This window comes from Homalodisca vitripennis, unplaced genomic scaffold (genome assembly GCF_021130785.1).
Source record: "Homalodisca vitripennis isolate AUS2020 unplaced genomic scaffold, UT_GWSS_2.1 ScUCBcl_4826;HRSCAF=11234, whole genome shotgun sequence".
Lineage (NCBI taxonomy): Eukaryota > Metazoa > Arthropoda > Insecta > Hemiptera > Cicadellidae > Homalodisca > Homalodisca vitripennis.
Genome location: NW_025780943.1, coordinates 2,026 through 19,353, shown reverse-complemented (window position 1 = coordinate 19,353; position 17,328 = coordinate 2,026). Strand labels below are relative to the sequence as shown.

Below are 17,328 nucleotides of genomic sequence, written 5' to 3'. Positions count from 1 at the left end.
ATTTTGTTTGGAAAATGGTAGTAACAATTCTGTTATCCATTTGAAGTGTTAATTAATAAAAATTAATTGTAAACTAAAGAATACCTATGGCGTTGATAGTGGATAGGGGTGCTACTGTATAGACAGCCATTGTCCTATTGCTCCACACAGCCGCATGTTCCCTACTGAGGCATACTCCGAACACCTGCAGGTCAGTGTTGAGCTCAGCAGTTTCGCCTGCCGACTGCACAATCAGCTGAGACGCCGACACTTGCACAGCTGACATCTAAATCAAAAACGTTCGCTTTGAACAATGGCATTTTAATCTTGTATTTACATGAATAGTATACTTTTTTGCCTGAGAAATAGGAAAACAGGAACAATTCCTTAATTCAAATTCAACATTAGATTATTTTGTGTCAGTTAGAAAAATGGGAACATGAAAAATAATAAAGTAATAAAAGAGCTCTTCTCTTCTTCCTATTTTATCAGAATGATTCAGCATGAAGTACAGTTCTTATTTCTAACATCAATTTTTTTAAAGCTTACAAAGTGCATAGTTGACTGATTAAGAGATTGTTACAGAACCAGACTTTGAAAGTAAACAACCAATAGAAGAAATTAAACTTATTGAGATTTTGCATATATACTGCTATCAGAAGAAGGGGAAAATTAATGTCAAAACGGTGGAATCGTTCCTTGATGATAGAGGGTCCACCAATCGCGGAGAGATAGTGGTTCAGGGCTGGAGACCTGACATGGAGGGTACTTTCATGTGGCTACAATTGTACCTTTACTCTAATACCCCAAGTACTAAATCTTCTGCCCCTCAACTGAAAAGATGGACCCAATGAAATATTAGAGATGCACCTAAGAAATTAGTTTATATTCATCCTTCCTTATCCAAATTCTTTCAGGAAACAATTCATGAACTTTGCTGGAAGACCTTTCGCTCCCACTACTATAACGATGATACTTAAAAACACTTAAACAGAGAAATTCATACTTATTGAGCTTGAACAAGTGTTGGTTAAGGAAATTAATACTCCCAAGGAACAGACATATACTAATGCCCTGAAATTTGTATTCTGAAGGAGGAATTGCTTTGAATTTCCTTAAATATTGAAGAAATATGAAGAGGCTGGTCAAAATATATAGCAATATACATTTCTAATACAAAATCGCAATAAAATTTTATTATTTCACCTCAGAAAGTATGAAACACTGGATGCCAAGACTAAAATTAAAAGATTTCAGTGTATTTTTCAAAGAAAAGAACATTATTTATTTAAGATTAGGGATAGACCAATACAACAAAAATTGATTCCGATTCTAATGCCATTACCAAAATTGTTGCTTAAATTCTCAGTTCAATATCGATTTCTGTGTTATTTTTAATTAGAAATGTAACACGGTTTTATTTTGTGCAATCTGGCCAGTAAGAGTGGGGCAAGCGAAAATGTTCTTACCACTTTCAGCCATAATTAATTATGTTAAGATAAAAACATTCATATATATACAGGGTGATTCATGAAGTTCTCCCCCCACTTCTACAGCACATTGTACTAGCAAAAATAATGAAAAAATGTTATATAAACATAGGTCCGAAAACGCTTCGTTAGCGAGTTACAGCTAGCGAAAGATTTCACCTGAATTCCTGGGTAAAGAGTAAAATAAAGCCATACTGAACTTTTGGAAAGGTTAATTAAGTAAGAAATATCGTGGATTCTTATGTATTTTTACCTGATAAAGCTAATAAAATAGGTTTCAGAACTGTACCTGTAGTAGTTTTTGAGGGATTCAGGGTTAAATGCAAAAAATTGGGGCACGAAACAATGTTTTTTTAAGTTTGATGTACAATAACTTTGTTAAATTGGTAATAAATACATAAAATCAACAAACATTAATTGTAGAGAAATTAATTCTGAGAAAATTGATATAATCAAAGTCTAAAATAAAACAGAAATAAGTACCAAAAAATCGATTTTATTCAGTATAATACATTACTAGTTTTAGCAAAATTAATCAGGTTGGGCCAACCATACGCACCTTTTTATAATAGATGTTCGAAAATGAGGCCATCATTATCAATACATTTTGCAGCACGTTTGTGTATTGCTTTTGTTGCGTTTCTTAATTTTTCAGGACTTCCCTGTATCTGCACAGCCGAATCCATAATACGGGCAATTAATTCATCACGAGAATTCACTTTTGTCTTGTATACAATGTCTTTCATCCATCCCCAGATGCAATAATCCAATGGAGATAGATCTGGTGATCTTGGTGGCCAAGGGTGAGGCCCTCCACGACCAATCCAGTGTCCAGGAAATTGATGATTTAAGTAAGCAGAAACGGCACGTGAAAAGTGGGGAGGTGCTCCGTCATGCTGGAAGTACAAATTTTGTCTGAGATGTAAAGGAACATTCTCTAACAGCTGCGCCAACTCTTCTTGAAGGAAATGCAAATAGAACTCAGCATTTAGGCGTCCAGGTAATATGAAAGGTCCAATCAGCCGATTGTGCAAAAGGCCACATCAGACATTGACACTAAATCGGTGTTGAAAGTTCTGTTCCACTACCTCATGTGGATTTTCTTCTGCTCATGAGTGTTCATTGTGCAAGTTATTGACACCATCCCGAGTGAATTGTGCCTCATCCGTAAACAAAATACGCTTGTAGAGTTGATTATTAATACTAAAAAAGTTGCAAAACTCCAAGCGAAGCGGACCATCCCCTAGCTGTAGATGTTGAACCTTTCGTTTATGAAACGGATAAAATTTGTTTCGATTAAGTGACCTCCACACCGTTGACTGCGAAACTCCTATCCACCTAGAAATACGTCGTGTACTTACACCTGGACTGCGATGAACATCATTAATAACAATATCATCATCAAGTTGGACAGCTCGTTCATAATTGGTTCTAGTACTTGGTAGTGATCCTGTTTCCCGAAGAGTACGAAAAGTTCCTGAAATTGTTTTGGTATCTGGAATCCTCCTATTAGGGTAACGTAGTTCATATTCTTCTACAGCAGCTCTAGCATTACCATTACAGTAACCCAAAATAAAAACCATATCAGCGTATTCCTCTGATGTAAATAAGTAAGGCATTTTTTCGCTGAATAAACAATTGAATTATAACTCACAGAAAAATTGCATTTAATAACACGATTCACAGAACCCGATCTCCTGCTGTAGCTTGCAAAACACCACTAATACACAGTTCTAACGTAACAGTACAGAATACCATTGTTGATCAGCTGTTATTCGTGCGTTACCAACTTAGAAATTAATAAAACAAAAAACTGCATTTCGATGATTAGTAAACAATAATGGGAAAATGTTTGCTTCATTTATTTTCGAACATTTGATGTAAAGTTTTATTTTAAAAAAATACAACGTAATAAAACATGATATTTTTATTTACAAACAAATTTATTTAACAGTTAATCTTGTTTTCTCAATTTATCTCATCATTAAGGAACAAACATTTTGTTTTTGTTTTATTTTAAGTAAATACCGTACGGTATTTCTTTACAGCTAGTAATGTATTATACTGAATAAAATCGATTTTTTGGTACTTATTTCTGTTTTATTTTAGACTTTGATTATATCAGTTTTCTCAGAATTAAATTCTCTACAATTAATGTTTGTTGATTTTATGTATTTATTACCAATTTAACAAAGTTATTGTACATCAAACTTAAAAAAACATTGTTTCGTGCCCCAATTTTTTGCATTTAACCCTGAATCCCTCAAAAACTACTACAGGTACAGTTCTGAAACCTATTTTATTAGCTTTATCAGGTAAAAATACATAAGAATCCACGATATTTCTTACTTAATCAACCTTTCCAAAAGTTCAGTATGGCTTTATTTTACTCTTTACCCAGGAATTCAGGCGAAATCTTTCGCTAGCTGTAACTCGCTAACGAAGCGTTTTCGGACCTATGTTTATATAACATTTTTTCATTATTTTTATTAGTACAATGTGCTGTAGAAGTGGGGGGAGAACTTCATGAATCACCCTGTATATATATATATATATATATATATATATATATATATATATATATATATATATGAATATCAGGAATATTTTTAAAGTAAGAACCATTTATCTCTGTAGTCCCGTGTGTACCTAAGGTTTTTCATCAAACCCTAGAAAGTTTCACTTCTAGCTGGTTTATACCTTCCAGTTGAACCCACACTGGGCACAACATAATCCGATGTGTAACTTTAATCTGGGCAACCTTATGGGTACCCAGGAGTGGCACATCACTAACAGCAAATGACGAGATTCTGGGGTACAAGGGCAAGGGTAGTTTAATAGGTCTAGTCTACTGCAGGAGATGACTGTTGGAGTTGGTGGGGTTCCATAAGAGTCCAAGGTTCTTGCTAGACTAGAGATAAGGATGTGCCACCCCCTGCCTGCTTTGACTGGAGGCTGGTTAGAGCTGGCTTCCCCTTCTTCAAGACATGACTGAGATTAATGCCCTAAATTTTTCTTCATGGATTTCAACAGAAATTCCTTATTAAGTTATTTCAATGATTCTTTATATAACTCTATATGAATTATATTTAGGTTTATATCAAAAATAAAAACCAAATTTTAAAACATTTTGATTGTATAAATAAATTTACGGTTGTACTAAATTTGTATTTTTTTTACATTTTTTTCTTCATTTTAATAAGGATGTTTCAAGTGCTCAAATTTTTGTGTTGATTCAAGTCTGCTGATAATACCAATATAAGCCATTAATAAAATAGATGCTCAAAGTCAGCTCTAATTGTAAAAAAAAAAATTGGAGGCAAATGGTTGGGTTTTACTTGAACTTACAGATGCTACGTAAAATAAACAATCCAAGTAAACTGTCAACTCCATACATATTCGTTTTGCGGTAGAATGCTAAAAAGGTTTAAAATATATTATCTTATCGTTGTGTCTTTTCCTCTTCCCTAGGCACTACTTACTACGAATTGTTAGTTAATTTACCATTATTATGTTTTTAAAGCATAGTGTAAATTAGACCAACTCTTTTTAAAAGTGAAAATGGTAATACAAAAATTACTGTCAGGCCAGTACGGATGTAACCTCATAATAGGACTAAATTAGGGAGTAACATTCTCCAATATAAAAAGTACACAAACTCAATGTTACCCCACGGTAGTATGCGGCACAGAGGTTGTGTTCTTTCATGATGTAGGTGGCAGAGGAGGAGTTAACAGCGAGCATAGACCCACCCCAAGTGCAGGTTTTAGCTACCCCCTGCACCTTGGCAGGAGGGAGAGGATCCCAGCCGGCCGCAGTGTGTCGCCAGAACACAACGTTACCAACAGTGGTGCAGCCACACAGCACACCTGGGACAACCATCAGCAAATCAGGAAAAATTTTGAAAAATATTTGGTTAATACAAACCTATAATGCTCTATTATACTTGTTGTGGCCTTCCATTTTTTTTTAAAATTCTTTAAGACAAATCCTCTAAGAAGAATATTAAAGTACAATATTTTGTATCTGAATTAAATAGAAAAATATTTATTTCAACTCATTGCTACAGTGCTGAAATGACTGAGATTTTGTTCATTATGAACATTGCTAGCCCTAACCCATTGTATTCTCCTACTTTCTGTGGGAAAGTTTTGTGAACAATTTCATTTTAATTTTAATTTTTAATTGTACATACAAAATGAGTTTTATATGGACCCACTGTGGTTTTTTGATAGGTAAAATAAATTTAAGATCTCTTTTGCAGGAAAGCTAATAATAAAAGTTGAAAAATGTTAGTTTGGATCAAACAGCACAACCTAATGAGTGAGCGTTGTGTTAGGAGCAACCTAACAAAGCGACCTACCGCGTAACTGTACAAATAGTCCATGTGTGTGATTAGTTTTAAGTTTGATTTTTGATTGTGAGTGAATACTAAATAGTTCTATTCAACAATGAATGACAATGACTACAACATTCGTTGATGGTTAGAAGAAGGTTTTAGTGAATGTTACTTTTTGTTGCTTGCAAGGGAATGAGTCTGACATGGATGCTGATTCTGAGCATTGTGAAGAAGACACAAACACGGAGCAGTTAACAATGAAGAACCAGAACAGACTGTTCTGGAAGAAGGTATGAACAAACAGACATCCTTGCAAATTTTTCAGGATGCTGATCCTACGTTTTCTGGAGCAGGGGTGCCAATCCCTCCCAATGTCTACCCGAATGAACTAATTATCGCCCTCCCATATTTTTATTTTACAACTGTTCTTGTTCAGTAAGTGAGAATGGGATTATTGAAGACAAAATTAGTTGAAAATTTTAAGTTTATTTTAATAGAACATTGATCTTGTAACCTGTAAGAAAAGGTAAAAGTAAATCAGAGAAAACCTAACTGAATGTAATAAGAATTTCAACTGCAATGGACCTCACATATTTCAACTTAAAAAGAAAAGGTAATTAAAACAACTCAAATTACCAATGACTGAACTAGTTTTTAATGGAATTCTAAACATAATAAATACTGTTCCACATCAATCGCTTTACAAAAACAGAGGTCACAGTGAGAGAAAACAGAATTTTGTAGAACCCATTCAAGTTAGGGAATCCAGTGAGCTGCTTAAAACACCTGTATAGCTTAATATACAGTACACACCTGTATATATATATATATATTTCTTTTTACATGCATACTATATATAATAGCATAGCACAACATATATAAAGCAGTAGGGCATTCTCTTTGAATAATTGTTTTAATATCAATGTTATTACCACTCATGTTAGCAGCTCCGTCCATGTTTTTACCAATCACATCCTGTAGATTGGCTAGGCATACTTTTGCCAGTCGTGTCTCCACTTGTAAAAACTGTTATAAGATACCACCCCCTCCTTATCAAATTAAAGAAGTATGGTTTCTACGATGGTTGTGTTAATTGTGTCGAGTCTTATCTTACCGGATGTCAGCAATATGTGAAGGAGGAGAATAAATTGTCTGACTGGAAACCTGTTACAAGGGGGGTCCCACAAGGCTCTGTACCTTGGCCTTTCTTATTCTTACTTAATATAAACAACGTCACTTCAATTATAACACATTCAAATTTTCATCTTTACGCCAACATTTGCAAATATATATATATATATAGTCTCTTATAGTTTAAAAAGAAAACTACAATTTTTTCGTACAATATTTCGTTGTAATTAACAACTTTTTCAAGTACACTTTTAAAACATACACAGAATAAAATAAACCTTAATTTATTTTATTCTGTATATATATATATATATATATATATATATATATATATATATATATATATATATATATATATATATATGGGTCAAAATCACAAAATGGGATAATTTTAACAAAACTTTGTTAAATAAAAAAATTAAAGATAATATTTTCAACTTTGTTGTTTATAAACCTTAAACAATGTACTTAATTACCTTCATCACAGCAGAGCTCAATTTCAGGTTAGTTTTATTTTATACATTTTTTCGTGTGATAGAGCATGTAAAATATTCACTCCGGTCACACTCCCTTTTTTATCATTACTATCCAAAATAAAACCAAGAAACATAAAATACTAACTTTTATTAAATAACTACGGTATTATCTGTATATGTATGGGATTCAACACTGTTATATTAGATTAATGTTTCATTTTTTCCTAAAAACAACTAAGAAAATATGCATTTACGATGTTTAGTTAGCTCAAGTTACTTATAAAAAGCTAAAATCAATGCCATAACTTAACTACCTATCATGTGCTATTAGAGTAGTATTTAAACATGGAAAATAATGTTAAATTGAATTATTTTTTTATAGGAATTAAACGATTTTAATACATTTCTGCAAGTGACCGAAGTGAATCGAGCGTGACAGAAATGAACTGTACGTGACAGAAGTGAACCTACGTGACAGAAGTGATTTCTTCCTTCAAATCAATTTAAGATTTATTTAATGTAATATTAAAAAACCATTGTGACAAGATTTTATTTGGATAGTGCGTTTTAAGTAAGGACACGAAGGAAGATGCGTTTGAAAAAAAAAGGACTTCAATAGTACAAATTATTTTAATGAAAACGTTACTTTGAAATAAAGACAAATCAAACATCTTAAAATTAATATTTGAGAACAAATGTACAAAAATTACATGTCTTGACTTTCTTCAGTAGCTAGCAGGTTATCGATGTCCTTTGTAGAAAGTTGGTCACTTTTACCGATTTTCTTGGAAGAATGGTGAGCCTCATGGATAGCCTAATAATAAAATGAAATTAATAGCCTCAGAATTATTAAATACATTTGTAAAATATCAGCATTACATGTCTTAATCAATAATATTGTAAAAATATCTATAGTTTGACAAAATATATCATGATCAAAATTACATTTGTTTTCTAATGTAGAAAAGCTGAAGATGAAGGCAAATATTTTAATGTAAGGAAGAGAGAGATTGCTTACTTAGTATTTATACCTAAGGCTAAATATACGATTAGTTACCTTGTCTTTCACAAGTAGCTTATTCTTTGGACTGGAATATGAGACAAATGAAGTGTTATTTTCTATGGATATTTCTTTCTTTGTTTTATCCGGTTCAGCCTCACATTTTATTCTTAATTTGGTGGCTTTATTTTTTTGTTCTTCATTTTCAATAGCTGGATCGTCATCATCTCCTTCAGAAGACGATGTCGAATAAATCATGTGGTACACAGTTTTTTTACCATAATTGTTTTCCGCTATGAGCTTGCAGGGAATCTTTCTTTCTTTTGTATTTTCAAAAAACTTTACCAATAGTATAGTGGTCGCAGTATGTATCTGGCTTACAAGAAAAGCAAGATAAACTTCTTGAATACATTATGCTATTCGAACCCCATGTTATCTGCCTAGCCAGCGTGATATTTTTTATGGGTGGGATCACTGTTGCTTTTACTTCTTTTTTCATTTCATCAACGGTTGAACTGTCTATTTCAATCAAGTTAATTTTTGTCCTCTTCTTTTAAGTGTTCACAAAATCTGAAGCACAGGTAATATCGGTTCCATGTCTAACAACTTCGTCTGCCATGCGTTTCAATACTCCTACCACACCATCCATTGGGCCTTTGCCATGGCCAGCCTCTGTATAGTTCCAAGTCATAAATTTTAAATTCTTAAAATATGTTGGTACTTTGCTTTTCATGAGAAAAATGTTGTACCTATTCTTATATTGGCTTGAAGGACCGTCAGAATAAAAATGAATAACCTTAGTGGCTGGGTATTTGTCTCCGATATGTTTTAGGATAGGGTCCATGTGTGCCCAAGTAGCATGGGCCTGGTGGTCTAAATGATCAGATACTGTACAGAAGCTTTTTGCTACCAACTTCCCAGAATTATTCTTAACACAATATAGTCCAGTATTTAAAGTTATCTGTCGTTTTGAGGCACCAAAATGTGCCGATTGGATTTCCTCTGTGTGCTTAGCAATATAATTTTCAGAAAAATCTATCCTCACTAATAGTTCTCCTTCTGTCAAATTAGCTTTAAGTTGCTTTAATTTTTAAGATTGCTGTATGTAATAATACACATGCTTCTTGAAAGCTATTAGTTCATTATTGAGCTCATTACGTAGTTCTGAAACATTCTGTATATTTTTCTTCTTTACAATTTTTACTATTTTCTTTCTTTTCCCCTTAATGACTTTCTCTTCTTTAACAGTTTGCCATTGATAAAACTTCACTTTAAAGTCATTGTCATATTGGTAAGATATGTGCGCATTCTCACATTTCTCACAGAGGTTCATCATACAGAACTCATTTCTTGGATCACAGGCAATGGTGTCAATTACATCATTGGCATTATTTTGGGATATAACTTTTAATTTTCTTAAAGCATTTATTTTCAGGTCTATATTTTGGTGTTTGATGCAAGCACAAGTTTCTCTGTCGGCTGCTTTTGGGGAAGTTATCCAGAACGGGCATAGTCTAGAAAATGTTGATAATGAAATATTTATGTTGCTTTCAATGACAAATCTTTTATGCAAGTTCTTCTTGTAATCCAACAAGACTCTGCGTTGTTTTTTTTCTTTGTTTTTTATAATAAAATCTCGTTTGCCAGGACAAATACGGCTAACCGTATCGTCTTCATAAAATTGTATGACATTTCTTGCTTGTTGGTCATAAATACATTTTTTCCGCTTACGTTCGTACTTGAACTCACCTCCAATACTTCTGCTCATTTTATACGATACTAGATCTTTAAAATGGCTCTGAACTCTATACCTTTTTAAAATTTTATTCCCTATTATCTTAGTAACTAACTGGTGCTCTTTGGATTTGTTATTTACTCTAGATACCTGACTTTTTAATTGTTTTCTTAAAGAATATCCTAAAAACAACTGTTTCTTTACTTTTTGTGAAACCCTGTCTTTACCAATTAACATGTTCACTTGTTTGTTTGGCGAGGGGGAACCTAATTGAGGCATATCTTTCTGTTTGGATTTTGCTCTCCTCAGTCTCATTTTATACTTCTGAAGTTTGCTTTTTAGTTTTTTAATTTCTTCCTCCTGTATTTTTATTTTTCTATGCGCTTTGCTCCTATCTTTTCTTACTATCTTACGTCCCCTTTTCTTTTGTTCCGAGTTAGGAGGGGACATTTCAGGTACTGCTGCTAGTAATTTCCTCTCTTTTTGTTTAAATTTGATATTTTTTTCCGATCACCGCCATTGTTTTTTTATTCGGCGATGTTCACGAGGTGTCATGTCTTTAACTTTTTTCATTTTATTTTTACTTTTTAGTTTAGCATATCGTTTTCTATCTTTACTTCTCTTTAACTCCAACTCTTCTTCAGTCATTTTCGCCCTATGCTTACGTTGTCTTTCTTTTGCTAAATCTCTCTGTCTCTTCAACGTTTCACTATCTGATGTTTTCTTTGCACGTGCCATTTCTTCATTGAGTTCAGCCTGAAAACATGCATATTACTCGAGTTGGCGCCACAAAAGCATGTTGGATAAATATGTTCAAATATTAAGTGCTATTATTTAAATAAATCATTTGTAGCTATTAAAATCTTAAAAAAATATGTGCCTAACAATGATTATAGCAGTTCATTTGGATTTTACCTTGAAACCCTAAGTGAGGTTAGGAAGAATTTTTACAAACAAATTAAAATTGATAATTTTATAATTTAAAATGTATAAAACACTTTGTATTTTACATATCTTTAACAATAACAAATTGCGTCTTGTAAATAATTATTGCAGTTTAGTATTTAAAATCATATTAACAAGAAGTAATTCTTTTTGTAGGTCATTGTAACGTTAAATATTTGTATCGGCGTAATTGTAGGCCAAAATAATAATTTTCATTAAACGTAAAAGGCCTGTAATGTATCTAGTAATGTATACATAGCATAATAGATATATCTATTAATATAAGTTCACTTCGGTCACTCCATTCACTTACGGTCACAACCACGTTCACATCGGTCACTCTTATTCACGCCCGGTCACGTGAGAGAAGAGAGCGTGACCGAAGTGAATATTTGTAGTTCAGATAGTGCCACTGCGCAGACAGCAAAAAACCAAAAAAACCGTTTTGAGTTTGAGGTTATGTTTTAATGCAGTCTCTAGTATTGAGCAATCGAATTAGTTTTATTATATGTTTATAAGTTATTGCTTTATATAAGTGACCGAAGTGAAAGGTAATTAACATACGGCAAGTTTTTTACCTGGAATTATGTAGAAATCCAAAGAAGATTGTAACAAACTAAACACAAATCACAACGTAAACAACACGTACGCTCAACTTCTTACTGACTGCAGACGAAAGTCGTGGATCGAACCGCCCGTGTCGGTTATATTGCTATTTTTAAAAATGACGCTGACTGAGAAGGAAGTGAAGGAACAGACGTTCTATGCATTAACCCTTTGAAGGCCAAGCCATTAAATTCATTTGTACTTCTAAACACCCCAGCCATTATATCCAGATTACTTGCCAAAAAGGCCAGCCTCAAAATGGCACTTTTGACACACTCCTACAAACACTGGTGTAACTCATCTATAAATAGTAGTATCTTAGTGATGTTTGTTTTGTTTTATTTAGTAGTATATATAAAAGCATCAAAATATATTTTTTGTAACAATTAAACTTTTTTATTATTATTATTTTTATTTATTTTTTTCAAAAAATTAGGATTTTTTTTTATTTTTTGTGTTTAATTGGTGACAACTAGGATAAAAAAAATTATTTCAAGGAAACCATTATTATTATAAGAAAGTATACATATTTTCAAACAAGTATAGAAAAAATCATATGGATATCTTCAGAAATAAAGTTTTTAGAAATATTTTTATAGAAAACTACAACACAGCACACCATGCGAATCAACATGAAAGTTTGGTATAACAAGTGTTTACCTTGTAACTTCTTGTTTGGTCCATAGGCCATGTGAATTACTGTAGAATGGTCACCTTATAGTTTTCTCTTGTTTACACAATTGTCTTCAAACACTTTATACATGAACATTTAAAAATGTATAGTAATAATAATTATAGTTAACAAATCTATATACAATATTTACACGGTCTTTTGTGCTTCTTTATGCACATTTGTGTTTATGGAAACACTCTGCATGTACTCCTTTGGTACATTTTAAACAATGCAGTCTTGTTCTCCTTCTTTGATTTTTTGTACTGCAGACACAGCAATTCTTTTCTTTCTTTTCAGGAATCTTATCCCATTCCAAACCGACTAAGGGGCATTTGGCCATCACCTCCTCCTAAATTAGCTGGAATGTTCTTAGCAATTAGCCAGTCTTGAGCAAGTGTCTCAATAACATTTATTGTGAAATTCAAACGTGACTTAGGTTTGTCTTTGCAGTTCATTTTGTATAGAATATAAGAATTCAAAATCATTCTAGACAAAATATTGAATGTGATCTTACGCCAATATTTTTACGGTACGCTCTCGTCTAGATATGAATATAACATCTGGTCCGTGGTGTCGATCCCACCCATAAATTTATTATACTGGTGGATCATGTCTGGTTTTGTTTTTATTACCACTTTTGTTCCCTTATTCTTGCTTACTTGTACGTTAGCAGCTTTGCTATCAGAAGACACAAGAATCACCTGACTTTTTTGAGATGACTTCTCTCTATAAGCTAAACCTAAAATTTCCTTACTCCTCATGTATCTTTTTATCCCCTACCTTGTATTTTCCTAACAATTCATCAGGGATTCCTCTCCTATTTCTTCCTGATTTGTACCTGTTACAAATGTCATTTTTGAATATAAATATTCAATTAGAGGAATGGACGTGAAAAGTTATCAGTATACAAGTGATAAGCCTTGTTCAGATAGTTCCCCATGTCCAATAATTTTGTAACTACAGTAAAAGCTAGACCTCTTTTTCTTATGTTTTCCTGGTCTTCATTGCTTTTAGCTCCTTTATAACAAAAGAATGCTAAGCAATAATTTGAGACGGAATCACACAGCACCCAAGTTTGATCCCCCATTTGTGGTGCTTTTTGTTAGGCATATACTGCAATAGTTGGGTATGATTTTTGGTTCCAACTAGAGACTCGTCAATGCTTAGATGCTGGTTAGGGATATAATATTGACGGAAAACTCTATTAGCATGGTCTACAAGTGGCTGAAATTTTGCTGTGGGGTCATAATATGGGGTACCGTGTTTTGCCAATTTTTTTATTGTCAACCATATGAAAAAATCTTAAAATATCTTCAAATCTATTTCTGCTGAACAATCGAGGAATACCATGGTGTAACCTGAGAAGAAGAAGAGCTCCCAGTACATATCTATAGAAGGTTTTTTATTCAGTCCCATATTCAAATTTGCTGCTATGAAAGCTTTCATTTCCGCAAAAGAAACTTTTTCCCATACCCTGTTCATTCCACTACTATTTATGGCATCTTGAGCATAGCGGTTGGTCTCGGTAACAAAATTTTCAATAAGGTTATTAGTGAGAAAAAGCAGCACATACATAATGGGAGCTGAGTCTGGAGGTGGGCAATGTCTTGGACCAGGAATCTCATTGAATGAAAAATCATGTTTAGGCCTAATAGATGAATCATCATTTTCACTGACAGGAACCCATATTCTTTCTGGAGAATAGGCTAAGTCACTATCATTAGGAGTAGCATTAGTACTACCCTTAGGCCTACCTCTAGGCCTTGGAATATTTGTTACACTAGGGCCTAAGCTAACATTTTGCTCAGAATCAGAACTAGAACTCACATCAAAAAATCTAGGCCTAGTTTGTAGGGGCAGACCAAATCTGGTTTGTAATGTAGACGGCCCTAAATTGGCAGGATCGAACGTAGGATCATCGTCCGTATCGTCCAAGTTACTAGTGCTGTCTTCAGAAGAAAAGAGATCATAATTGGAAGTGTCATTACTAATAGTCCTTACATTAGCATTTTGAAGACAGGAAAACAATGTGTCCTCACTTACAGGCGATGCTTCACGACGTCTTTTGTTACTCATTGCTAAATGTAAACCAGAAAAGAAACATTACTAAACTTCACAGCAAATGTAACATAACCTCACATTACAACGTCTAAGAACAAAACCAAGTGTACAAAGCCACAACGAACAAACAGCTGCTACCAAAGAGAACCGAACATCTTGTTTGACACGTCACTGCCTTCTGAATTGCATCTTTCTACTGAACAAAAAAAAGTAAAAACATTTTTATAATAATTATAATAATTTGAAAGGATATATGTTTACGTTTCGTTTGATACTTATATTACAAACCGAAAATAAAGAGGTAAGGGAATAATTTAATCAAATGAAGGGTGCCGATTTCTCGGCGCGATGCCGTTTTTCGAACTGATTTTTCTATGCCGATATCTTGGCTCACGGCCGTTTCGGAAAAGAAATTCGAGAGCCAGTATATCGGCCCGTGGGCCGTCAAAGGGTTAAAACAGTTTGTTATTTTACTGTCATGAGTGTGTTATACTTGTTCTCACAAGCGCTTAGTATAAACTAACTTTTACTACCTTTAATTCTTTTTTATGTCATAAAAATATATGAAATGTTCTACCCTCAAATTACGTACACTTGGTGGTAACGCGTGACCGGACGGGAATATGCCAAACTAAAACGGTTACTGTAAATCAAATAAGGAAAAATTTTAATAAATATATATTTCTTTATTTAAAATTTAAATACTGTCACACTTATTGTACATAATTATTTTTTTTTTAGTCCTAGGGTTTAATTTGTAAAGATGATGTAACATGTATTGTCCCATTTTGTGAATTTGAACCCCATATATCAATATTAGACTTCTTGATATAAAGTTCCTTTAATATTTCGGCTTTTACCGTTTTCAAAAAGGTATAATAAAAAAATAACACCACAGCAACAAAATTTACAAAAGTTTCAATTCTGCTTTTATACACCCGAAGTGAATATATATATATATATATATTATATATATATTGAAGCCATTAACTTTTGGGCAATACAACAAGTACTGAAACTAAATGAAAACACGACGCAAGGAATGATAGTTGGTAACTCTAGAATGATAAACCAAATTAATCTTGACACCGACCAAAACTTAAACTTAACAGTTGTAAACTAAATTACCAAAACAAACTTAAAAATCTCGGACACACTATGAACAAAAATCTTAACTGGACTGACCAAGTTACGATAGCATGCAGAAGAATCTTTGCTGGCATCCACGGTTTGAAGCGGTTTTGCCTTGTACCTGCCATTCAGTGTTAAGGTGATGCTCATTAAGACTCTTATACTACCACACTCTGACTACTGTGATGAGTGACATGACCATTGAGCAATCGTACAAACTCCAACATGCTCAGAACTACTGTATAAGATTTAATTTTAATCTCAGACATCATGAACACATAAAGCAATATTTTCAAGCAATTGTCACTCATGAAACTTCATCAACTACGTAAATTCTGGCTTTACAGATTAAAACTGGCTTTTAAAAGGGTTGATGAGTATTTAATACATCCAGAATTGGTTACGTATTCAAAATAAGCTCATATGACCAAAAACATAATTCTCAGTAATTTGAAAAAAAGGATTATTTCATAATTGACCTTTAAAATCAGATAATTTGTTAAAGACTACAAAAGATAAAGAAAAGATATATATTTTTCTTTTTTCAGCTTGCTTAGTCATCAAATTTGTTGTTATTTCAAACTACTCAAAAATCACGTAAGGATGAGCTAAGTTTCATATTGTAAATGTTTGTAATTGTAACAATAAAGTATGATTATATTAACTGCAAAAAAGGGCTACATTAACAGGTAAAAGCCATTTATTTGCAACTAAAAGGCATAACCATTTTTTGAGTTCTAGGAAAATAAAAACCTACCTTTGTTGGAGCTGTAAGCCAAACAAGTGATGGTCTGTGCTGTAACGTCAGGTAGCTGAGCACTCAGAGTATATGTCTCTCCTGAGGAGGGTTCCCAACAGCGCACTGTTGTGTCACTGACTGTACAGGCCAGCACACACCACTGCCTGCCCATACTATTGCGTTGCTACTACCACTCAACTTCACCTGCAATATCGAGAGTGATTCAGTTGGTATTTACATCAACTACAATGAGTTCCCAGCACCCTACAACTGTGTCACTGACTGTACAGGTCAGCACACCACCACCGCCTGCCCATACTATTGCGTTGCCACTACCACTCAACTTCACCTGCAATATCGAGAGTGATTCAGTTGGTATTTACATCAAATACAATGAGTTCCCAGCACCCTACAACTGTGTCACTGACATGTACAGGTCAGCACACTATCGCCTGCCCATACTATTGTGTTGCCACTACCACTCAACTTCACCTGCAATATCGAGAGTGATTCAGTTGGTATTTACATCAAATACAATGAGTTCCCAGCACCCTACAACTGTGTCACTGACTGTACAGATCAGCACACCACCGCCTGCCCATACTATTGCGTTGCCACTACCACTCAACTTCACCTGCAATATCGAGAGTGATTCAGTTGGTATTTACATCAACTACAATGAGTTCCCAGCACCCTACAACTGTGTCACTGACTGTACAGGTCAGCACACCACCGCCTGCCCATACTATTGCGTTGCCACTACCACTCAACTTCACCTGCAATATCGAGAGTGATTCAGTTGGTATTTACATCAAATACAATGAGTTCCCAGCACCCTACAACTGTGTCACTGACTGTACAGGTCAGCACACTATCGCCTGCCCATACTATTGTGTTGCCACTACCACTCAACTTCACCTGCAATATCGAGAGTGATTCAGTTGGTATTTACATCAAATACAATGAGTTCCCAGCACCCTACAACTGTGTCACTGACTGTACAGATCAGCACACCACCGCCTG

General features: G+C 33.8%; 1 protein-coding gene across 1 annotated transcript in view; it reads right to left on the bottom strand.

Moving 5' to 3' along the window:
* The window catches only part of LOC124373106 (intraflagellar transport protein 140 homolog), a 42,491-nt gene extending 26,014 nt beyond the window's left edge, over positions 1–16,477 (bottom strand). Inside the window, exons 1-3 of the mRNA XM_046831499.1 lie at positions 16,324–16,477; positions 5,139–5,338; positions 85–265 (exon numbers count right to left, since the gene is read on the bottom strand). Coding sequence (XP_046687455.1) covers positions 85–265; positions 5,139–5,338; positions 16,324–16,477 — 535 coding nt within the window. The remainder of the gene's footprint in view (positions 1–84; positions 266–5,138; positions 5,339–16,323) is intronic.
* Positions 16,478–17,328: the final 851 nt, after the last annotated feature.